The following is a 26015-nucleotide window of genomic DNA, read 5'->3' as shown; positions in this document are numbered from 1 at the left end:
ACATTAACCCAGCATCTCAAAGCAGAAAGCACTGCCTTTCACAAAAAAAAAAAAGGCACGCTTGCATACATTGCCATTGGCTGGGAGGTCTATGACACAAGTTTCCCTGTGGCGTGAGAAACACGTTTTGCAGGGATACGGTAACGTACGAGAAAATAAAGCTCATTTCCAAAAGGCCATCTGCATATAGCTAGTCCGAGAGACCTGCCAAACACATTTGCAACTAGAAGTCTAGTGTCAACCTTGAGTAAAACACCTACTGTACAGGAACAATCTAGTCATTGGAAGATGTTGTACACACTGATGAGGCCAGTCTGCTTTGAAAATGTGAACAGTCCACTAGCGCCGTCTGCTGGTGGGGACAGTGTCATGCTCAAGGAGGCCAGACAAAGTAAATTATATTTATTGAAATACTATTACAAAACATGGATAAACACATTACATGGCAAACAAACAGCAGGAAGGCAAGACACTTCAGTTTGAAGCAGCGGGAAGAACATCCTGTGAAAAACAAGTGAAGTCAAGGTGCATGCGTCGCTCCAGTCAAGTATTCTTCAGCGTGCGTGACAACCATTACCACTTTGACGTCCTCAATAATGACTACGCCCTTCTCCGAAACCTCAATGTCGCTCTCCGTGTTGTTGTGAGAGCAGTACTCCTCACTCCCCGTCTCCACGAAACTAGGCTGAGAAATGTTTGCATAAAAGGGAAATTGCTGAGGCGTTCTCAAATAAAAGCTTAATCCACATCCCACACCCAAAACCCTGTGGAAATATTTGGCCGTTTAGTAAGTCAAATTCGCCAACAGTTCCCTGCCACAAGTTACCCCAGGTGACCAAGTTCGCCAAGAAGTTTCCACTACCGCACCAACCTTGTAGTCTGGGTCGTCCTCTGAGCCTTCGTCAGTGAGCTCCTGGCTGAGTGCCTCCACCCAGGTGGGCTGCTCCTGATCCTCCTCGTCATCCAGGTCATCCTGCTTCCTCTTGCTTCCCTTCCCACAAGGCTTTGTCGGAGACACTCTCACGTCTACAGAATGAGATGTTCTGTCAGCAGAACTCAGCTTCAGGAGAACCAGCTACCATAAAGAAGTTGAGCATTCCCATTTATTTGGTTCACACTTAAACTAAAGTCCATACTTAAATAGTTCAGCTCATTCAACATACTCTTCTAGTAAGACAGACTGATGCGGTCAGGTGCAATTTCAAGATCTGAGTAGTCATGTAGCTGGTATTTTAAAGTCAATCAGCAATTTGATTTGTAAATTCAGAGGTTGCACTAAATAACTCTTATAGACAAGCATGTTTTAACAAGAGTACTTGGCTTACAGGCAAATAAATTCAGAAGCTTAAGCGATAACTTTTATATCAAATTATTTCACCTGTCCCATACAAAAGACAAAGATCAGATTACTGTAGTACTCTAAGATTAAGCAGTGGTCCATCTCCACTTTATCTACCTGACATAAGCCAGGTACATTAGGGTAGGAATGGCTGCTTGATACCCAAGGAAATTCATTAAAGGGTGTTATTTTTCCACTGTTAGACCATATGTTCAGCAAGTACATGTCACCGTTTTACTATGTGAGTCAGTTGTTTGAAAAAAATTTGAAATGGGATCCCTTGTACTGCTGCCCAGATAATACGAAACTCATAACAAGGAATTGTATACAACAGTCATGAATACATGGAATCCCACTTACAGTTAGTGAAAGCTCAAGTTCTGAAACTAACAGTCTTAATAGTGTCAGGCAGTTTTTAACATACGATCATGAACAACATTATCGTGTTAAAAGAGCTTCTTTCAGGTCGCATAGTAGTGGGCAAGTGACAGGGAACTGGGATAACCCAACCATTATGGCTCCCCTTCAAGCGACTTGTGTGACCGCACCTGGGGAGAGGGAGCAGCCGATGGTGGCGGACACTGGGTACCCCAGCGCCGCCTGCAGCCGGCGAGGCAGCACGGCCAGCAGGAGACGCGTCGCTCGGCGGAGACGCTTGCGGCCGGCCAGGCTTTGGCGGCCCGAGGGGCTGGCGGCCTCCGTGCGGAGCGCCTCCGTTTGGGCTGGAAAGCCAAGCATCCACCAGACCCCACGGTACGCCCGGATCTGTGGAGACAGACACCAGTGTACAACCCAGAAGGGAGTTGATTTTCAGGCTTGAAGCCTGCACAAACATTTTGATTGACGTATGCATTCAGTGACGGCATGGGAAAAATCCTTTAAATGACTCGGGGGCCACTCCAGCAACGAGTGGGCGAGCAGCTCCGTGACAGGCATCCATAGAGTCAGTAGTAAATCACTTTTACAGAAAGAGAAAAAAGTCTCCGTTGTACGAATTCCTCTCACTATCCGCCAGAAATGCTCAGTGACCGAGCATTGCGCCAAATGAGTCAAACGGACCAAGCGACGGGAAAAATAAAGAGGAACTCTTCATTTCACCGAGCAAGAACCGAATCCGCCCCCAAAGATAACGAGACCTCCCATCAACGACTCACGCACCATGAGGCTGAACGGCCAAAACCCCGACAGGCGGCGCAGCACCGCGGTGAAGACGCCATTTCTCTCCACAACCTGGACCTTAAAAAAAAAAAAAAAAAAACACAACAAACAATGCATTTGAGCAACAAGTAAGTTCTACCACATAAGCAAGTGAGCGCAACAACCACCTCCGCAGTCTCCACCGGGACCTGCTCGGCGCTGTGTTGTGAGGTCATCCCGGGACACGCAGCGGGCACCGCACACGGCGAGAAGTCAAGTCGATGGAGAGCGAGCGCCGACCCGGGGTTCAAATGCGCTGAGGCGGATCGAGGTGTAGCCAATCGGAGGAGAGAATTCCCCGCGCGTCATCAGTCGCTGACCAATCAGAAGGGCGCACCAATTGACGGCAAGCTCCTCGCGGCTACTGCAGCATCCCGCCAAATACAATTGACTTCCGGAATAGTACTACGGCGGACTGCAGGGATGACGTAGTGCTGTCGGAGTACCCGGAAGTCAGCGCCGCCTTGGCTCCCTCCGTAAAATGTCAACGGGATTTCTCCATTGGATTATTGCAGAAAACGAGCTCTGTGGCAAACAGACGTTTATGATACTTACGCGTTTCTTTCAGCGAGATCAATACCACAAATGAACACCACTTTTATGCTTTTTGAGGTAAAAAGTCAAAAGATAAAGTTAGGCTATTAAAGACACTTCACCACAGCTTCACAACTTCAATATCACCACTGCTAATAGTGTCCCCTGTCCCCACAGATATCTGTAACACACGGAAATGTCCCAATTTTCACCGCAATTGAGATAATAATAATAATAATAATAATAATAATAATAAACATAGCTCCAGGCAGCAATACAAGGGGGGCAGTTTATTAGTTTAGGCACGTGTTACATTTCTATTATTGTTTTTTTTTGTGTATTGCAGCGAAATCTACTGAAGTTATAAAGATGATGTAGTTATGTCGATGTCATTTCACGAATCCAACTTTAATGGCATTACGTATGAAGATTTCCATTACAACCAGACATCAACCACTGCTTTTAAGTTGTAATGTGACATCAGTATTTGACAGGTAAAGTTTAATAGATTACTTGTCTATATTATAATGCAGACAATATTTATGGAACTTGAAAATTCATTTTGCATTAGAATTATTATTATGGAAGTACTTTGTGTACTTGTGTACTTGTACCTGGATCCTGGACTTCCTCTCAGCCAGGCCCCAGGTGGTTAGGGTGGGGAAGCACATGTCTAGCTCCCTCATTCTGAACACAGGGCTGCGTCCTCAGCCCCCTACTGTACTCCCTGGACACACATGACTGTGTGGCCAGGTCCAGCACCAACACCATCATCAAGTTTGCTGACGACACCGTGGTCGTGGGCCTGATCACCGACTGCGATGAGAAGGCCTACCGCGAGGAGGTGGCTGACCTGTCACTCTGGTGCCAGGACAACAGCCTCCACCTGAACGTCAGCAAAACTAAGGAGCTGATTGTGGACTTTAGGCAAAGATTACAACTGAGGACGCGCCCTTGGTGATTAATGGGACTTAATGGGACCCTGTCGACAGGGTGAGCAGCTTCAAGTACCTGAGAGTCCACATCACGGAGGATTTAACATGGACTGTACAAACACTCAGTGAGAAAGGCGAGGCAGCGTCTTGACCACCTCAGGCAGCTGAGGAAATTCCGGGTCTCGGTGAGGATCCTCAAGTCCTTCTACTGTGGAGCAGTGGAGAGCATCCTGACAGGCAACATCACTGCCTGGTTTGGGAACTGTACTGCTCAGGACAGGCTGGCCCAGCAGAGGGTGGTGCGTTCAGCTGAACGTACCACTGGAACTACCCTCCCCCCCTTGCAGGACTTATACACCAGGAGGTGTAGTAGCAGAGCCCGTAGGATCATGAAGGATCCTCATCACCCCAACAACGGACTGTTTCAGCTGCTGCGGTCAGGCAAGCGCCTCCGCAGTCACACAGCGAGAACAAAGAGAGTTTTTTCCCGCAAGCCATAAGAACTGTCAATGCTGACCGCACCAGGGGTCCTCACTGAGCCACATACACAGGCTCCGCTACCTTACTGTACTGTATGTAGCATACTGTACCGCATACTGTGTCACTGTTCTGGGTTGTTCGGTGTTACCGTATTGCTGCGCCGTACTGTTGTATACTGTGCTGTACATCTCACAAACACTACCTCACTTTATTCACATGCCACGTTAATGCACATATCTGTATATACATAATTAGCCTATCCCATATACATAAGCATATTCCCTTTATCTATTCTATTTTATTTTATTTTATTCTATTCTATATATTTAGATTTTATTCTATAGTATTCGACTTACTGCATTACGTTTTAGGAATTAGTTAGTTGGTCAAGTAGAAATTCTTAGGTAGCTACTGTGTTTTATTCTAGGACATATTGTGTGTAATCACCGGGTGCTTTGCATTAACATTTCACTGTATGTGACAAATAAACCTCTTGAATCTTGAATCTTGATCTTTATTAACCTACAAAGGGAAATCCCAGTGTTGCAGCAGCAATAACATTCAACACAAAACACACATCATTTACAAAAACACACGTTGTTTTGAACAAAAACGTTTTTATACATATAAAATAACAAAATAAAAATCATAATAATAATAATAATAATAATATAAATAAATAGAATAAAATATAATTTAACTTAGACAAAGGTAAAGCTTAAAAGTTTAAGTTAAATGTCAAGTGAAAATGTGCCTTGTGCATTGCCATTCAGAGGAGGAGTTGTAGGTCATTGTAGGTGTCTATTGCGGTGGGCAGGAATGACCTCCTGTAACGGTCCTTATTGCAGTGGAGCTGAGGGGCTTCTGGCTAAAGACACTCTGCTGTCTGACCAGTGGGTTGTGTTGGGGGTGTGCAGTGTGGTCTATTATGCTGAGCAGCTTGTGCAACATCCTTCTCTCCACAACCAGCTCTACAGTAGGGGCTCCAGAGCAGTCCCCAGCACAGAGCCAGCCTTCCTTATCAGTTTGTTCAGTAAAGGTGGTACATGTAAGTGTAGGAAACTTTTTATACGTGGTGTTTATTAAAAATATATATTTCATTTTTTACTTGAAACCACATTTTGTAATTGTTATAACTTACATTTTTGCATTGAAGTACATCCGCAGTCTCAGTTATGACATATTCACATCGATTTACGATAACAGTCGAATTTACGTAATTTATTTGTTGTGTTTTTTCCTTGAATTACATTTTCAGTAAGTAAAGTTTCCGTCAAATATGAAAAATGTTGTGGTATTTCTGTGAGCAATTATCATTGTACGGCTTCTATTTTTCCGATGCCTCACTGGAAGAACCCTACAAAAATCCATTTGAGTTAATTTGAGTTAACCCCCATTCCACTGTTTGAAGCTGCATGGGGATACCAGGATATTCACAAGGCAAGAGGTTGGAGAGAGAGGAGCCTAGTGATCCTCAGCCTCTAAACAAAAGCCCTAATCAGGAAGCACTTCCTTCCCTCAGCTTCGTCACATTTACGCACGTCTGGGTGCTTTGCATGGGGAGGGTCCTGAATATGGTGTGGTGACAGGTATAAAAGGCCTCCGTGTTCCTTCCTCTCGCCATTCTACAATCCGACCCAGACACTAAAGGAGAGAAGAAACAACAGTCACTCTGAAGAACAACATGGCAGTCACACAGACAATGGGTTTTGGAGCTATCTATAATAGCACCAAACCAGCTCCAGATGATTTCATCTCATCTCGTCGGCACAGCAGTGCAGGGATGCGTGCACTCCTATGGGCCAGGAGTAGTCCAAAATCTTTGGGGAGTTCTTTTGGATCCGAGTGCCAGACAAGTCGGGAAAACAGTTTTCCAAACATCCTGACGCCTGACAGCATCCCGCAGTTCACTATACCGAGTTTGTCCCTTCAGGCTGGCTTGAGATGGTCAGAAACGACCAGGAAGGCAGATGATACCGACACCGATGAGGGATTCGGATGCTCTGGGTCGGAGCTGGCATCGTCCTTGTCTCTTTCACCAACCTGTTCATCACCCTTCATGGACAGCGCGTCTCAACCAGATCGAAAGGCCCAACGGAGCGTCTCTGAACCCCTCGCCCACAGGAAGCTTTTCCTGAGGAGAGATGGCTCCTTTCCGTGCTCCTACATGGAGGCCCAACACTGCCTGGACCCCAGCAGCCGGGCTGCCCTCTCCCTGCCCCACCTGGCCAAAGTCACCACCCCGTATGGGTTCGTCACCTTGAGCCAGAGCCCTCAGATGGCCAGCGAAGAGGCTCTGCTCTGCCAGGTCGGAGTACGACGCTTGAAAAGGGACGAGGAGGCATTAAGCTTTCACGGCAAAACCCCTGTGACAAGGACACAAGCCGTCAACATCCAAAACAGCTCCTCCCAGCAGCCAGCCACTTGGAAGAGGCTCTCTAAAGATTTAACCGACTCGCTGACTCCAAGAAGATTATCAAAGGAGGAGTCACAATCCGCCGCCTCCTCCTGCAGCATCTCAACGTCATCCTCATCCTCATTTACACAAAGACAAGCCACCAAGAGCAAGCCTAAACACCGCTTTTATGAGATTATAAGGAAGCACCTCATGTCCCATCACTAGGAATGAAACTCTGAAACTCTGTTAAAACTGAAATAAAAGAAAGCAACTGGCAACAATTACATCTGGTGTAACTTTACTGTGAAACTCATAGAACCAAACTGTGTTATGATTATGCATTTATATTTGCAATACCATGCTGTTTACAAAGCACATTATCATGAATAAAAGCTCCTCTATGAGAATAACTTTGTCAGGTATTGGAGGTATTGTCAAATCCAAAAATTAAATGATCAGTACATTAACCACAATGTTACAGTCCAGAATCTCTATGTTCTGATATTATTGAACACATTAGTGTTGCAAAAGTTTAAGTTTTAATAAATAAAAATAAAATAATCCAAAATATTAATCAGTTTTTTAAAGCTGTGTGAAAGCATGAAATTGTCATCAACAATAACATAACCAAACTGATCTTTAGGCTACATAAAATATAATTAACTACATTTACTATTATTATTATTATTATTATTATTACTCAAACTTCTTAAAAACTGTTTTAAGGTCACCCCTCTTCAGTATCACATGTTGTTGCTATTCCCTCCTTTATACATCATACATACACAATGAACTGACCCTATCTTCACCACTTGGTCCAACCCACGTCCGTTTTGCACCAGAACTGCAATGTTACACAGGCAAGAGAGCGAGAGACAGGGAGGGAGACGGTGGGGGAGAAGATTTGGTTTGTTTTGAACTTGAACAACATGCAGTCGTTATCCCTCTTCGCTTTTGGCAGTCTAAAGGCCATTCCAAGTTGTGTTCAGAAAGATGAGTCACCCAAGGCCTCATTGTGCCCACTCCAATTATATGAATCCAGGTTAAATTAATTGTGAAACCCGCGTCATTTTCATATCTTTCAACGTCAGCGCCTTTCAGACTAATTTTGGATTTCAATGGACGCTGACGCGCTCGTCAGGCTGTGGTGAAGCTACCAGGCCGGCTGAGAGACCAGGAAGGCGGCTGAGAATATGAAGATGCTCGGTGAAGAGCAGCCTAATGATGCTCACCTACCGTGGCTTTGTAGTGAAGGCCCTTGTCTCCCCAAGCTCTCCAGTATCCACCCAGTGTCATTGTGAAGCTGAGTGCCATAGACGAAGGAAAATAGAGTGAGTCATCGCGGCGTCTAGGAATAGATAACACGACAACATGATCTCAAGTGGGGATCATTCGCCCTGTTGAATCATGACATAATCTTCTGTGTGGGAGTTGAAAAGGTTTTTCTATAGTGACATAAAAGTAGGCAAGAGTGTGAATGGTTCCTTAACCATTTTTAAGCACAATTGATCAACGCCAAACAGTGCAGTAGTCACAAGGGCATATATTGTCTTAAATTTCAAGACAATCAATCATTTTGCAGTTGTAACAAAATAAATATTTTCACATAATTCACATAATTCCCACAGACAGCCAAACCTTGGAGTCTAGACGCAGCTATCAGTGTTTAGGCGTCACCGCTTCCCACAGGCATCCTAGCCTTGGAGTCCCAGACACAGCTATCAGTGTTCAGGCCTCACCTTGATGCAGTTGCAGAGATCAAGAACAACATTCGTCACAGAGTTCACCTTAACTTTGAAGAGCACGAATCTGTGACACCAAACTGACTATATATTGTTTCTGACTTCCCAAAATAAACTGTTCGTCTCAGAGAGCTGCTGCTTCGCACATCTCTGATCTGACCCTTGTGACAAGTAAAACCAACGTCTGTCTGCCTCTTTATTTAAGACCACCGATTGACAAACTGCAGATTAAAGCGACCCTTTAATTTCTGAAACACTATCTGGCGTCACGTAACAGGATCGAGCTGCATCCAGGGGGACCATCGACGACGGTAAGACAGATGTTGTATGGTAGAAAGGAAGATTTCTAATTCTAAAGTTATTTATTTTTTTTTTAAATCAGATCTAAAATCAGGAGTTATTTTATGATACGGGTTTTTATTATTTTCATAATTTATTTATATTTTTTCTCTAACGTGAAGACGTTGGTTACATTATTCTCAAATTTTCAACTGAGGTTCAAAAGAAACCTGGAAATGTAGTGACGACTGTATAAAACATAAAAAAAATAAAAAATAAAAAAATAATAAAATAAAATAAAAAAGCCGCAATTGGTGAATAGTACTAAAAATAGCTTAAGTAGCTATAGGAGTCAGGGACTGTGAGACAGCTTTGGAAGCTGCAGTGGATAATACTATAGCAGTCGGGGACTGCGAGACAGCTTTGGAAGCTGCGGTGAGTGCAGTCCGGGACTGTTAACTGAATCTCATGATGGGTACTGTGATAGAGTGCCGTTATATGACTTCGCCAGTAGAGGGACTATGTTAAGTCAATGCTCCTTTGCCCTCTCTGTGATGTCTCACTGATAGCCCGCCTGGCACGTTATGGCCACTTCACATGTTGCTGAAGACTGTTAATAAAAGGTGAACAAACCAGGAGTTGGTCTCTGTTACCTGACTGCAAAATACCATGATACTACAGGTACCCCGAATAGTAACGCGCTGCAAAAGGATCAACAAGTTAGGGAATCAAAAGAATCCTATAAGTATATGAAAGGAAAAGATGAAAGAACAGTGATAAATTTGGTAGAATGGGAAAGCTTAGGTTTTCCCACAGGAGGAAGCTCACTGACACCATCCTCCACGCTGAACACGGCTACGAGACACACCAAAGGGACAAAGACCGGGAAAAAGATCAAAAGAAACAACATGAGTCCCAAACCCAGATGACCATGCTCCCACAGGCCATCGTCCAAGGTCAGCGAGGTCCGTCACGGCCTCAGCAAAACCCCTCTCGCCAGTTTCAACAAGGCGGGGGATTCCGTGGGAGCCGTATCAGTCACCGGGGCCAAGGAGGTCGCAACACAGGCCGCAACACCTGCTATCGCTGCGGCCAGGAAGGACACTGGGCCCGCAATTGTTTCGCGCTACGACACAGACGACCACAGGGCAACTGGGGCACAACAGGGGAATCAGGACAATATCAGAGGAGGGGACCCCAGGGAACGACCCAAGCCATGGCTCTGCACACCCTGATCAGGTGACACGTACACAAACACACACACACACACACACACACACACACACACACACACACACACACACAGAGCAAAACAGTGACAAAAATGTGTTCATTGTTCAAGTGTATTATACACAAACTGGTAGCCACCAACCACCACATTAAAAATTGAAGGTCTTGATTTGCAATTTCTTGTGGATTCAGGCATTTGCCCGTTCTGTTGTTAGTGCAAGCGATTCACCGCTCACTCCCATACTCAGCGCCGACACATGCACTCTCATAGGCTGTGCCAATACTCACATGCGCAAATACTTTACGGAGCCTCTGGACTGTTCCACCGCGAACCGAAACCACAAACACAAATTTATATGGTCTCAAACGTGTCTGATTAACCTCTTAGGCCGTGATGGAATGGGTGCATTTGGCATAAGTGTGATATCATGTGACGGCCGTCTCGAGGTCACCTTTCTACCTTTCTACCCTCGCGGCACGCACCATTTTCGAATGGCACATTATCGATTCCATTTTAGAATTTGTTAAAAACGTATGAAGGCATGAAGGTAACGTCGGCTGATGTCTCCTTTATGCGACCCACCGATCTACACTGCACTGCCTCTGTGCAACTGAATGATGATCCTGACTACCTGCTTCAATGGACTGATGTTTCACCACAAACAGAAACTCTCACACTCTGTAGGTTGTACTTCAACCATTCCCATGCAGGATGCTCCGTTTCTCTCAGTACACCACAACAGTCAAAACTGGCATGGATCCAGCCACCACATGTTTCACTCGCGAAACCCCCCTCTCCTGCCTGGAGGGACCTGGGTCCCTGGTTCCGTTGTGCTTTAAGCGCCTCGGACTGGGAACCCTCTCCCTCCACGGCCAACACGCTTTATAGCCTGTCCACCGACATCTACACCACACCACTGCAGCAAGTTACACCCGTCGATTTAGATGCAACCGATGCAGATAACAGCTTTCCGTTTATAGGCTTATTAAAAGAATACGATTTAAGAACTATTCCCCAATGTCTTTGGGCCTCCGGTCCTGCTGATATGGGATTTCAATCTCAATACCCCCTTCCGCACGACACTGTAGACGGCATAACCCTCGTTTTCAATGCTCTCGTGGAAAAAGGCATCATCATCCCAATAACCAATCCGCCTATAAACACTTGAATATTTCCAGTAAAGAAGGCCGCCATTAAAGGCAAGCCAACTCACACAAATTGGCGATTTGTCCAAGATTTGTGACCTTCAACGCTGCTGTTGCACCCGGGGCTCCTGTCGTCGCAAACCCACACACAATCCTCACACAACTTCCCCCAGGAGCGGCCTGTTTCTGTTATTGACCTGAAAAAATTTTTCTCTGTCCCTGTGGCCCCTGAAAGTCAGTTTTGGTTCACCTTTACTTTTGCGGGTTCCACTTGGACATGGACTAGGCCGCTTTCCACGCCGCCTAAGCACATAACCTCGCTAAGTTTACACTTCCGGCAGGTTCCACTATTTTGCAGTATGTAGATGATCTCCTCGTTGCCAGCACATCCACACAACAATGTCACACAGATACAATCGCCCTCTTGCACTTTCTCGCTGACAACGGCCATAAAGTCAGCCGTGACAGGCTTCAACTGGTACAGAAGCAGGTCACCTATTTGGGTCTCGTGCTCTCTTCTCTGCCCAGGGGAAATGTTTGTCCTCAAAACGGGTTTCTGCTATCCAAGCTATTGATCTCCCACACACAAAACGCCCACTCATGTCTTCTCTTGGCACTATGTCATACTGCCACCAATGGATCCCTGACTATGCATCATGTGAGGCCCCCCTGTCTGCACTTGTCCATGCCTCCTATCTTAGTCCGACTGATGCGGTGACATGGACACCCGAGGCTCGGGTGGCCATCACTGATCTGAGACATTCCCTTACTGTCGCACCCACACTCGGTTTCTTTGACTATAGACTCCCGTTTACTCAGTTTGTGAATCAAAAGGGTGTATATATGCTATTGGTGCTGTGTAAACCCCATGGGGGAAAACTCCACCCGGAGGCATATTTCTCTTCTAAATTCGACCCAGTAGCGACTGGACTCCCGGCGTGTTTACCTGCTGTGGTCGCAGCGGAAAAGGCAGTAACAGCTGCCGCGCCGTTTGTGGGCTACTCACAGTGCATGCTGATGGTGGCCCACGCTGAAGAACTGATCCTACAAACTGGTAAACCAACACAAATGACACTGCAAAGATTTTTGCTTTATCATGTGCGTCTGCTTGACATGCCCAACATAAAAATCCAATGCTGTTCCCCACTCAATCAAGCCCCCTACTCGACCCCACTGACATCACAGAAAATAAAGTGCCACACGACTGCTTGCAAACCATCAAAATCACGTGCAGGCCTAGGGTTGACCTCCGTGAGGACTATATCCCTGATGCAGACCTCACCCTCTGTGGGGACGGATCGGCTTCACGATGCAAAGATACAGGTCAATTAAGTGTGTGTTTTGCCGTCATTTCGATGGAAGACATGCAACCCCTTAAAGTAGGAAAACTCCCTAATCAGCTGTCTGCACAGGCCGCCAAACTCATTGCACTGACCGAGGCGTGCAAGCTGGCTGAGGGAAAAATGGTGAATGTCTACTCAGACAGCAGCTATGCCTTTGGTGTGGTGCATGACTTCGGCGCCCTGTGGGAACAGAGCGGATTTCTGACATCATCAGGAAAATCCACCGCTCACCACACACTTGTGAAAGAACTCTTAGGTGCAATTCAGCTCCCCAGGGAGATTTCTGTAATGAAATGTGCCGTACACACCCCAAACACAGACTCTGTCACACAAGGAAGTGCTCTGGCTGATGCATGCGCAAAAGAAGCCACTGTTACGGGCCGGTGCATTTGTTTGTGGTGACGGACCTGAACACTGACAATGACCCCACTGAAATTGCTACTATCGAGATCCGGACGTGAGCTACAAATGCAGGAATGGAAAGTTAAGGGTTCCACATTTTCCACCGAATCTGATACGGGCCTAATGGTCTCCCCTGTCTGCCTACTGCTGTGTACCTCCCATTCATCAGAACAGCACACGGCCTTGATCACGCCGGACCCGATGCGATGGTGAGAGCAATACATGAGGTTTGGTATGCTCCGGGAATCCAAACAGTCATCCAGTCGTGGTTATCCAGCTGCACGATCTGTGAACGCCACACCCCACAGGGCACAGCTCAACTGCCTGTACTGGCTCAACCCACTCCATCACAACCGTTTCAATGCGTCGATGATGACATTGTGAACTATTGCAAAGCTCTGTCACTTGCCATGTCAACTCTATCCTCCCAGGTGAAAGCAGCTCAACAACCGCCTGAGCACAAACCCCTCCATCAGTTCCAACATCAGTACTGGGTCCTCGTAAAGAAGCTACGAAGATCAACTTGGCAAGTTCCAAGTCCTGCTTGTCACCAAAACCGCCCGCAAGGTCGAACGCCGAGCCTCCTGGGTTCACGCCTCCCACTGTAAGATAATAGATTCAAGTAGTAACAGTGAAAACATCTGAAACCTCCTCCAACATAGGTAAATAAGGTAAAAGATAAAACCTTGAAGAACCACATTTTCTGTAGGAGGATGGATTTAAACCCTAATCTAATCTAATCCTAACCCTATTTTCTAGTAAGTGTTTCTCTGTGTCTGTTCCACCGATGTTTTCTGCCTCTATGTAAAGAAAAGATGAAGAAAATCCGCAGGGAATTTGGATTATCAGCCTACCTTTTAAGAAAAGCATATTTAATATTTTAAATCTGGCAAAAAATGTGGTCAGATGAGCTGTTTTGTTGCCCTCTCGTATTGACTGTAGTTGCTTTACTTGATTTTCCACAACAAATAAAACCACAAAAACGATGTTCGGTCCCTATGTGGGCTTTTTTTGTACTGGTACGGTACTGGGACCATGTTCGTCAGCAGAAGAGGTGATAAAAATATCCCTGGTGGGTACGCCAGGAGCACACCATACGCAGCACGACGGCACACTGGCTGTACACGCATACAATAATTTCATACACCTAACTAAGTGGGAGCTTCATTCATTTCATACATCCATATTCGCCTCATGAGAGTTTCCCCAAATTGGTGAATAACAGCCTTTCCTATGTCCAACTCTGGATGAGGCAATGATATGGCAATGACACCTTGAAAATAAATATCTAGTAAGTTGTAATGAACATGGACGTGAGTAATACTGTAACAGAATCAATGATACATTTGAAAAAGACAAATTTGTGTGCATAATATTCTATTTGGCTTCATATGCTGGGGCTGTGGTTTGTGGTTTTGATGCATATTGCTGTGAGTTTAACTCTGCTCTTTATGAATGCAGTGTCATGGAAGCTGGGACCCAGTAACCTAAGCCATAATTGTATCGCAATATGTTTCTTTTCAGCTGTAAAGTTAGTTCAAGGTAAACTCCATTATACATTGTCAATACATAACATTATAGTACATTACAACATCTTCAGGAAACACTGCCGAAGAGTGTGTGTAGAAACTTAATTTAAAATAAGGGACTGATGGTTCTGTAACTGAAGGAAATACATGAAAAACGAAAGCGTGCTGGAGGGGTTTTTCTTCAACTGTTCCTCATTTTGTCAAGTTGAGGTTAACACAAAAAAACACCCCCCTGATGAGACTCTACTTTTCCGCTGCCAACCTCAAAGTGCAGCAGATCAGTGCAAGAGATAAGAAAAAAAAAACCTATTTTTAAAACAGAAAGAAAAGAGCGAGTGAGAGGAATAGACAGAGTAACAAAGACAAGGGGAGAAATTTTGGCTTCAAGTGATGTTCTATAAAGACATTGAGCTGCCTCTAGGCGTGTTAAACACACAGAGTAGTGAACCGTGAGCAAAGTGGAGTGAAAGCAGTTGGGTATTTCTCTCAAACCTGATGGAGCAGGATGCTTCCAGCAGAGCAGAAGAGCAGAGCGGACCTCCAGTGCTGCCGATCAAACAACACAAGTAAGACAAATGGCCAAAGTTATTTTTTTTGTTGTTTTTTTTTATGATTTTGTGCACACATTTCTCAGGCATTATTGTTCTATGGTTGCCATATTGGCATGGTCTCTGGACCTTTCACTTGTTAGTAGTGGTTGCTGTGCATAATTGTAGTTTACCTATGCATGTGCTTGTCCTCTGATGAATGCTTGACAAAGAATATCGATGTGTATTTCCTATTGTGACCTAAGGTACTATGTGTGTATCTGTAGGTACTCGAGAAGCTCCAGCATGGACCAGGAGTCTGAGCAGGAGCTGATCAGCCCTTTCAGTCCCCAGCACCAAGTTTTTGCGTACACTGATGTGTTCTCTGAACCCATAGACTGTCATGCAGCCCAATGCCCCATACACCAACGCTATGGTGAGTTTCAAGGTTTTCAGGACTGACAATACACAACTAAAATACACTGAACTGTGTTTGGGCTGTACCTGCTGCACACGCTCCGTGGAACTACATGAGTAGTTCGAGCATGTCATTAATCAGGACGTTGGCTGACTACTATTCTACTACTTATTTTATCTGTCTGTTAGATACTGTATATAGACCATCTAACATCAAATAACTGCTGATCATGGGAGCAGGCTGTTACGGTCCCTTAAAATAAGCGATATCCTTAAGATTCTCTTAAGGTCTTGAAAATTGGTTTGGGACTACGTGAAAATCCGAGCTAAAGTCCTTTGTCCTTAGACAAGGCATAACAGAGATACAAGGCTATAAAATACTTAAACAACTTCAACTTAAACAAACTTCAGTAAAAAGTCAAATCCAAAGATGAGCTGCACTTCAAGCTTACTGGATCACTGACTGCTATGGGACCCTGACAGTTAAAATGTGACTAGCAGTTCAGTTAGTTGTCATGGGGAACAAAGTGCATCTCCAGCGTACTCTTCCGTTTTCATTGTTCCTGTTTTTCGTGAGAATTAAAATGGAGGAAGTGAAGTCCGTCACCAAACACACCCTCAAACAGCCAAACAAATGGGTTTGATCCACACAACCCAACACTATGTGCATTTAGATGCAGTCTCTGTTCCTTCTCCTGCTGTCAGTTTTAGTTGTCTGTGTAGGTTGCAATTGTTCAATGTTTCAACAACTTTGTTTTCCAACCCCTGCATTACCCAGACCCTTCCCGCTGTCATCAGGAGAGGTTTTTCTCAGATGGTACCCCACCGCCCATCCCTCAGAAGAAGCTGGCTCGCACCATGTCCCTCCCTGGTGTGGACACGCCTAAACCTTCTTTTCTGCTTCCGACGTCCCCTCTGTCTCTACATAATCTCCACCGAAACCCTCACAACTATGACAACCCCCTCTACATGCTGGGACCCATAAGAGATACTCTGTTCCATAAAGAAAGACAAGCAGAGCCATCAGTCAGAAGAAGTTCAGTGCTATTGCCTTCCCTTGTTCATCTGTCATTTGATACACCTGATGGACAACTCCCATATTTCTTCAGCAGTTTCACTGACCAGGATGTTGTTTCCCAGAGAATTCAGAAACGCCACCTACTATTTCTTAAGAGCGCAGCACAGCAGGTGGAGGCTGGCATCCTGCTGCAGGGTGAAGCTATTGAGACAGATTTAGGCTCATACCAAACTGAGGATTTCCTGCCATGTGGAGGCTGCATGCCGAGGCAGATAGGAGATTCAATGTACTATGCCCTGCAAAGCCACAGGTTTCCAAAGAGACTGCTTGGAGCAAGGGTAAGGTCACACAATCTCACAGCTTTGCAGCTTTGATTATGGATGAAGAAGACATTTAAAAAATAATTTCAGAATTGAAAGAGTAGGTAAACAGTTTTTTTTCTTGTGTCCAGGGGTTGAGTAATGCATTCACTGATGTATTCTACACCTAGAATTACATTGTACTGGGGATTGTAACCCAACTAAGTACAAAACAGAACTTAATAGAATAACTGTGCTAGTGTGTCCTAGCGACATTGTATGCACGCTGATGTCGCAATACCACAAACACTTCCTCCAAACTGCCATCAGGTGTTCTTTTCATAACCCAAGTACAAAAAGCAAGGGCAAAAGCATGCAGGCATTTGGGACTCATTAGAGCCATAAAGAAACTTGAAACATGACCATGAGATTCAAATGATTCAAATGTAAGCTAATTTTGTCTCTGTTCATCTAGGTACAAAAACCAGCTACATCACCTTCCTCAGCTCACCCCATCACTCAGACCCCATTGCATATCAATCTCCAGGATATTATTGTGCAATTTCAACCTGACAGCATTCAGAAGAACCAAAGCACACCATCTTCAACACAAGAGCCTTTAGTAGCCTTTGGTTCAGAGCGCACTTCTCCAAGACCACCATTTGGAGGCAGTATCGAGTCTAGTGTAGTGAAAGATCAGTTTGATTTCACCAACTTGAATCCTCCTACGGTCCTGTCGTTACTTCAATGTGGATACTCTGTGAGCATTGAAAGAGACCTGCCACAAGTGACTCTAGAAGACTACCTTCAAGAAAGCTTCTCCGTGCAGAGTGAGCTGTATGGAGAACAGCTTTGCATCCTGTTGCTGCAGGTGGTCACCGGGTTACACCATCTGTGGAGCAGTAACCGAGCACTGGAAGTCGAGCTGAGGCCTCGGCATGTTTTCTTAGTGTGGCCCAGCTGGGTGAACCACAACCCACGAGAAGAAGCAGAAAGAGAAAGGAGCAGCACCAATCCCAGTACAACGGTTCGAGGCAGCCTGGTGGAAGAAACAGGGTGGAATGACAGATACAAATTGGTCCACATGAGATGGAGAAGATGGGGTGCCCCCCGTGTTGTGCTCAGCCATCAGCCACATCTCACCAAACCACCTCATACTCTTTCCTCTATCAACGCCCAGGTCGGAGCTTTGATTCAACACTGTCTTCACCCTGGAGAGAGCCTCGCCCCTCACACACAGGGCTCTTCTACAGACAGTCCACATAAAAAAGGACTGCTTGATCTTGCCTCCTGGCTCCAGGACGAGACGAGCGGCCTACAGATGTCCGGAGCCCAGGCCGTCATCCAGGCCCTTCTCTGGGGCCCTCGGGATGTCCTGTTCACGCTTAATATCACAGTGTCCATCAAACACCTTGTGGATAATTGGCTGTCCATCAGACGCGCCCTGCTAGTGATGAAGATGGCAGAGAGGGGGCTGGTGCAAGACCAGTCTCCTTTGCAATGGGAGGACTGGCTCTACATGAAATATCTGGCATTTTCTGACAGCGAAACAGTGATAAGAGTGATGGAGAGGCTGGGAGCCATTTAAATGAGGAAGACACACTGCTTTAAAAAAACCCTCAAAGCCTTTTTAGCCAGTTTGATTTCACCAACTTGAATCCTCCTACAGTCCTGTCGTTTCTTCAATGTGGATACTCTGAGCGTTGAAAGAGACCTGCCACAAGCGACTCTAGAAGACTACCTTCAAGAAAGCTTCTCCGTGCAGAGTGAGCTGTATGGAGAACAGCTGTGCGTCCTGTTGCTGCAGGTGGTCACCGGGTTACACTGTGGAGCAGCAACCGAGCACTGGAGGTCGAGCACTATATTCATATATACAGTATATGTTTGATGTAACTCTGCTTTCCACTCAAAACACTGTCCCATTTCCTGCATGCCATTAAATGTATGATTTACAGTATAACTGTTAGATAAAACTTGTCATTTTGTGATAAAAGGACACAAAAATAAGACAAACTGAGTTGTGAAAATTAACCACACTGCTGCGTGTAACCTTGTTTCAGGCCTTCTCCACATCACAAAGCCTGATCGAGGACTTTGAAGTTCTTGCCCTTTGCCACTCCTCCCAGTCTGCTCTCACAGGTCTCTCGAATTGTCAATCAAACTGCCAGGAAAGTGAAACTTGTAATTGCTCCCAACGTTGCAATTATGTTGGTGCCAATGATGTTTTATGTCATATCAGCTTTAATGTTGAAACTTTAATTTTATACGTTTGGGGGTAATGATGGCGACACAAGTGTCTGCAAGAAAAAATAAGTATTCTTGAGTTTGTTCCGGTAAACCAAGAAAATTGGGAACCTTGGTCCAGCTGAGTGGCTTATGTATAAAGAAAGCAGGCATATAATGTCCCTAGATAACTTGTCCAAGTGACTTAACAAGACCTACGCTTTCTAAAGTGAGCACTTTTATTTAGCAGTTACAACAAGCAGTGAATCAAAAGAAATTTAAATCCATGCACATTAAAAATATATTAACATGACAATCAATGATCATGAAAAAAAATTACATGAATAAAATGAATGTAAAACTTCCACCATAAATATTACATTGTAGAGATGATCATTGAGGTGCACACAGTGGAAACAAGCACTACGCGTTATGAAAAGGAAAGCAGTGGGGAGGAGTCGCTGTCCCGGTTTCAAGTTGATGCCTGCCTATATTTTCCTGCTCTGTGTAACATCTTACATGAGTGTAAACATCATTGCAACACAGCACATAGTAGGTAAAGCCAAAGAAAATAAAATTATCACAGGAAACCTCAACCACACTGAGCTTGATAATATTCACTTTCGAATACAACATAAAAAAGGTGGGTACGATTTGGATGGGCACAAAAAAAAAAGAAAAAAAAAAAAGAACAAGAACAAACAGCGGTTGCGATTTGAGTGTAATTTAATCGTCGTCAGAGGAATCCCGTTCAATACTGTAAGCCATGAAGAAAGCGTCGGGGCGGGTAGGGACGAGGGGATGACCCGGTCTCACAATCTCAAAGCCCAGGAAGCTGAACGTACGCAGTAGGGATGCTGTGGGAAGGAGATGCGGACAAACAGTTCATCTCAGTTAACAAATAAAACAACAGAATCTTATTGGCAAGTAGGGACGACTGAGAAACATGCTGTGTGCAAGATTAATGTGACAACATTTTAATGGAATCATCGGTTTACAACTAGGATTAAAACATTTTAAATATGTCATAATTACATCACATCCAATTTCAACACATCCACCCAATCATCTTAAAAGAAAGCTCCAGTATCTTTTAACCTTATTGTTATTTTAATCAAACTGGCGGCTGCTGAAGAGCGTGATTGTAACTGTGCCATTGAACAATGCACGGCAGCAATTCTACTCAAACTGGATCGATTTTAAAGATTCTGCTGCCAACCACTACTGTCGACTCTCAATACATTGAAAAATACGATTTTGGTAAAAAAAATATCTGCGTTTTCCTATAATCGCCACTGTAATTTTTTGGGATGTATTAAATAAAATCCAGAAATTATTTTGTCAGCTCAATTTGGTTTAATGTTGCTAATGTGACGCAGCACGTACAAGATCCTGATCCAAGTTTCTAAGTTCAAACTGCCAAACTGCCACTGTAATGTTGGAAAAAAGTCAGGACTATAGTTGCACGTGTATTTGCATCCAGATTTCATCCTTGTGTTCCAGACTTCCCCACTGTCGTACGGTAGGAACATCAGAACAGGTCGAGATGAGAACCTCACCTCTATCGTCGCGGTTCTTGTGGAAGCAGATGAACACATGTTCAGCCTGCAGCTGCACTTCCGAAAACTCAAGCAGGAGAGCAAAGCTGGGGAGGAAAAAACACACGGCAGGAGTAAAATATAAAGTGAAATATAAAGAGGTTTAAAACTGAATTTAAAAAATGGTGTCATGAGTTAATCGGTTTCATCAACCCTCCTCACCTGTCTTTGCTGCCCTCAGGCAGCACTCCGGGGGGGATTTCCACGTAGAGGTTCCCTCCTTTCAGCGCCGCCCTCCAGACACAGTGCTTGCACTCGGAGCGTCTGGGCTCAAAGTGAAGGAATCGCACTCTGCCGTTGGCAGGCGGGGGCTCCTCAAGAACCAGCAACTGGGCATCCTGGTGGGAATGAGGAGAAAAGAGGCAAAAACAAGTTCAAAACAGAAAAGACAGAATGGATCAATTTCAGCCGAGATACCTAAAGAGTAATGAAACACTACAAGATCATTTTGAGATTTGAACTTGTTTGTTAGGGCTAACTTGTTTAGATACCCGGCCCCAACATGTTTGTTGGGGCCGGGTATCAGGCACGTTCTCATGATTTGATTTTGATAAGTTCAAATGCGCAGACCTTGGGAGAATATTTAAAGTCCCACAATAGTGTAACAGAGTCTCTGTGGCTCTCTGATTTTGGCAGATTCCAATTTCCGTTCAATCGTATGTTCATAATGAAAAATTTGACTATTAAATACCCTTTACATTGTTGTCTGATCATTCTGAGTTTATATCCGTGATCGGAGAAACAAATACAGACAAATACATTGCGTGATCTGATCAGTTACGTGACAGACTGCACACACTGACTACCACTGCAATTTTCAGTTACAATATTGATATTGCTGATTTTAACTGTGTTTACTATTGTTCATTATTCACCCTGAAATAATAGAACATGAAACTATCCCTGATTTCCCATAAAATACAAAATTGAATGGTGACTGAGTTCCAATAAAATAGAAAAGGGTCCAACCTGTAACTCCCACTGAGTTTTAGTAGAACACAAACATATAAGTAACATGGAAATGTCCAGTTCAATCTTCAAATAAAAGTCTTTCACTCTTAAGTGCAAATATAACTTGATTTTACACGTATATAGCCATTCCAAAATCAATTGCAATCATTGCAAAATAAAAAAAGAAAATAAAAATAAATGGCCTCGTTCACTGGAAGATCTCCTTCGCTCACCGTGCATTAAACCAACTGAATCAAATTGAACGACTCCTTTTACTGAGTGACTTATCAAGAACAGAGTCTCGAAAAAAAAGTCAAACCTTTCATCACAAGCGGAGCAAGTGCACTACGAACAACCCTCTGTTTACCTCCAAACAGCCCACATTTTCTTTCTTTCGCTCTATTTTGTGAGGGTCAACAACGCAACTACGTTACAATACGTTGTACTGGGTTTGAGTATCGGATCATTTTTACCTGTACAGTACATGAGCGATGTATCGCGGGGTGTAAATTTCACCGGCACAGAATCAGATATGTGATCGACCGGTCCCCGTTTTGTATTGATTGTTTTCTGCAAATCAAATACAATATATATTTTTTGCTTATTTTCAGCTGGAATTTCATACCTGCGTATTTTGACCAAGAATTGCATGGTTGGTACACAAAATGCATGCAAGTCTGCAGGTCTGACATTGTCACAATTTGATTCAACCCAATATTGATGATACATCGATACGTTTCTGTATCCTATACAGAATGACATTTCTGCCAACTTTTCAGTGTTCCATCTGATGTGCATAGTCAACTCATTTGTGATTATGGTGGTATTTAATAACAGTGGAAAATGGTAGCATTACTTTTCACACCCCTTTTACCTAGTCAGGCTGAAAGGTTCTCAGCATGGTTGTTCCGGCTATTCCTGGATTTTCGGTCTCGGTATGCTAGTAACCCTACTGAATGAGGCCAAAACGCGCTGTGTTTGGCTGAGTGACTTAAGTTTCCTATGATTGGTTTCTCATCACAGGCATCACATCGGATATGTGTTATGTTTCGTAAGAGAGAAGCCAGGCGGCATTTTTATTTTTGTGCACCCATTTTCACCAGTTGTGAATATTGAAGAAAAAACAAACAAAAAAATAAATATTTTTTCCCCACAACGGTAGAAATGTTTATTGATACGTCAACAAACAGTGGATAGCTGGTAATGAAAATGATACTCGCTACGTAGCTGTAACGGCTGCTTACGCACATAAATGAGCAGAGTGGCAAGAAAAAAATAAATAAAAATCAGAGGAACTCAAACAAATCTAAATCTTAATTTGGGAAAGATTGCGTGGCCAAGGCCCTTATATCGATGGAAATGTTAACTGTTGCATCATTAACATTGCGTCATCCGTTGTAGTTATTGGAATTTTTCTTCGGGACTTCCTGGTGCTGATTCCAACTCCGTTGCAAATGGAAACACAAAGTGTAAGTGAGAACAAGCAGGCTAATCGGCGTGGTAGCACTTTGGCCTCAAATGATTGTGTAAATGAGGCTTTAGTATTAGGCTCAAATGTTGTTTGGATGTGTCTGGATGCTAATTTTGCAATTAACCGTAAAATTCCTGAATGGTAAATAATGTTATTCATTAATTGTAAACAAACAAACAAACAAACAAACAAACACACACACACATGTATTTTATTTATTTTAAATAAACTCACAGAATAAAAGAGCTTAGCTGAAAGATTGCGATCCCGCTGATCATTCCCTCGCCCACCTGGGATCTTCAGGGGTGGGTGAGGGGCATCAGGAGCACCACAGAGGCCCCGGACAGGGGTTACTGCAACAGCGGGAGCACCTCCTGGGACTGGAGGGCAAAAAAAGCGCACACAAAACAGAGACATTATGGCTGGACGCACTATAGGAAAAGTGGGCGTTTAAAAAAAGCATTGTTGTGTAACCCAGTAACACGGTCGCCAAGAGCGGAGTTAGATTGAGGTGCAATTGTCACAAGTGTGAACGTGAGTTCAGCCTCGGCGACACAAGGGACTGAAGTTTAATCAGAAGGAATACTTGGCTTGAGCACAATGAGTAACCAGCAGGGGCCATGGGTGTTTTTGTTATACAACCATCAAAGACAAGTCTTATATAATATCGAATAACTAACTAAATAATGGCTGTTGTGAAACAGCATTCTGAATTATTACAGGCTTTCAAATTGAAGATTGCCTCAATTGCAACAGACCGTTTTCTGTAGAGAGTTTTGACCGGAATTTTGATTGCAAAATTGTATCAAATAATTTTGGTGGAATACAACCCTACATAAATCACCATGCTCCAGGACACATCAAACTTTAAAGCATATTTGACAAGCTTTTTATAGCATTAGTTTGAGTTAGTCTGTGTTGAGAATCCTGTGGTGAAGTTGCAGCAGAAATGAGCGGTTTCAATCTGTTTATCTAACATATGACCCACTTTAGGACTGCACCATTTTGTCTAAACACCTCTCACCAATCGACAGCCAGGCACAAGATTACACAATCCACTTAGTCAGACGGGCTGCCCTGATTCAAAGGCAAGAGAAATATTGAACCACAAAATGTCACCATATACATTTTTAAAGATATACATTACAGAGCAAACAACATATTTAATATAAAACTGACAAAGAATAAGCATATGTGCCTTTAAGGATCACCAACAGCGGTGACGTACTGAGGCCGCAGATAGTGAACACTACATGGCAAACATTTAAAAATGCAGGCACTGGTAACTGCTGTTACTACTGTGCATGCATGCAGCAATGCTGCTCACTAGTTAACAGACACTGTCCATATGTCATTTCTAATCTTTTAATCAATTAATAAAGTTTTATCTTTTCTTATACTATCTAAGACATTGAACACACATTGTGATAAAATTTGCCTTGATAACGATGATAATGTTTGGGAGATTTTATTTACGATGAGCTCTTGAGGCACACATCTCCTAATCTACACAGCAACATACAACACTAACAGCCTATCACCAAGCAGATACAGTATATAGTTTAACCGTGGCGCAAGCCAATTAGCAAAATATGTGTGCCGACAAAAACTGTAAACATTACCACATTTTTTTTTACCAACAGTGTGTCCAAGTGAGGACACAGAGAATGAAACTGGGAAGCCAAATATGCATGTCTCCTGCTTTCAAAAATAGGTCATGTTTGCAGCTATAAAAAGTACACAGTACAGGCTAATAATTACTGTACCTTACCGCCAAGTTTCATTACTGAAAAGAGCTCAGGGTTTTGTGTTCCACATGTTTACTGTTTTTATCTTTGTTTCTACCTCTATATGAGATGTGTGCAGACCAACCACAGAAATAAGATGCGATAGGTCACAGCTATTTATTTTAGACGATTTTAAACTTAAATTTGAGCACATTCGGAGAGTTCTCTGCACAAATGTATTTTTAAATTAAATGTAAGTTTCATAAGTTTGAAAAAAAAGGAAACAAATGTTATGTTTCCCTTTTTTTCATGGTTTAAAATATTTATTTAAACCTAAATAAAATGGCCTCTAAAATGACATTTTTGGACCTGTTCTGCCATTGCCTGTTAATTCTACTTATGAGCCAGCATCAGCTAAGATTTGAACAGCCCGTCTTTAAGCATGGTGATTATGGGGCAAATTTTGTCTGTAAATCGAAGTATTCTAGTCAAGCAACAGCGCATTTGTATAGAACTAAAACTCAAAAATGTGTGTTGGGTGATCCGATGTCAAGTGGACAGTTCAAAATAGATTGAGGCGCAATATGAAGCAGGTGTGATCTCAACTGGATGTAAACACGATGTAGATTTATCTGGATACAAGTTTCCAGGGCTGATCAGGACCAAAGCTTCAGCAGGGAACAAAACCATGAGCCAGGCTCCAGAGCAGATGCAGGGTTACGTAAACATCAGCACTGTGCTATATGTGGAACAGACGTGTGAAATCCAATAGAGAACCATTGTGACCCCCAAGTCTCAACCTCACCAAGTTCATGTACATTATTCGAAGCATTGCCCACTCATCTTCACAGCCTGTTATATGGCGTTCAATAAAATGGGGCATTTCATTCAAAGAGGGTGCTCTGACAAGGCCCTTCCATCTGTAAATCTAAAACAGGAGCCAACCAAACACCATTGCTTTATGGAATTCTCTCAGACCTCAACGTTCTTTAAAATCTGTGTCGAAGCACACAGCAACACACCCATGCGAGCTGGGTCTACTTGGTTAAGACAGCTGCAGTGGTCACATGGTGAATGAGTCCAAAGCTTCTCCTTATGTAACCAATGTCTTTTCCTGTAAATGACTATAATGCAAAGTCAGGGGAAAAGACAAGCATATGGCACGACGATGATGCTCAAACATTACAGGAGGGACTAGATGTGATGGAGAGCACTATGCTGTTGTTTATT

At 43.7% G+C, this 26015-nt stretch overlaps 2 protein-coding genes across 2 annotated transcripts in view; both read right to left on the bottom strand.

Moving 5' to 3' along the window:
- Window positions 1-470: 470 nt before the first annotated feature.
- Window positions 471-2755, bottom strand: org (oogenesis-related gene). The gene is made up of 5 exons (XM_080003746.1): window positions 2665-2755; window positions 2498-2575; window positions 1888-2104; window positions 872-1026; window positions 471-685 (listed from the first exon to the last, which is right to left on the bottom strand). The coding sequence occupies exons 1-5, from the start codon at window positions 2710-2712 to the stop codon at window positions 521-523; spliced, it is 663 nt and encodes a 220-aa protein (XP_079859872.1). The 5' UTR covers window positions 2713-2755; the 3' UTR covers window positions 471-520.
- Window positions 2756-19254: 16499 nt separating this feature from the next.
- The window catches only part of oaz1a (ornithine decarboxylase antizyme 1a), an 8903-nt gene continuing 2142 nt past the window's right edge, over window positions 19255-26015 (bottom strand). Inside the window, 5 exon segments of the mRNA XM_080001320.1 lie at window positions 19255-19895; window positions 20598-20683; window positions 20799-20974; window positions 23293-23379; window positions 23381-23438. Of these exon segments, the coding sequence (XP_079857446.1) occupies window positions 19765-19895; window positions 20598-20683; window positions 20799-20974; window positions 23293-23379; window positions 23381-23438 (538 nt within the window). The 3' untranslated portion in view covers window positions 19255-19764.

The sequence above is a fragment of the Zeus faber genome, assembly GCF_960531495.2.
Source record: "Zeus faber genome assembly, chromosome: 1".
Lineage (NCBI taxonomy): Eukaryota > Metazoa > Chordata > Actinopteri > Zeiformes > Zeidae > Zeus > Zeus faber.
Note: the sequence above shows the minus strand (reverse complement) of the source record. Positions and strands in the feature narration are given on the sequence as shown.

Bases quoted from the DNA above. Each gene is read 5' to 3' on its own strand.
- org (XM_080003746.1), bottom strand. From the start codon at position 2,712: ATGACCTCACAACACAGCGCCGAGCAGGTCCCGGTGGAGACTGCGGAG. The intron at 2,105-2,497 runs GTGCGTGAGTCG...CTGTCTCCACAG, and splicing joins TTTGGCCGTTCAGCCTCATG to ATCCGGGCGTACCGTGGGGT. The intron at 1,027-1,887 runs GTGCGGTCACAC...CTCATTCTGTAG, and splicing joins CGGCTGCTCCCTCTCCCCAG to ACGTGAGAGTGTCTCCGACA.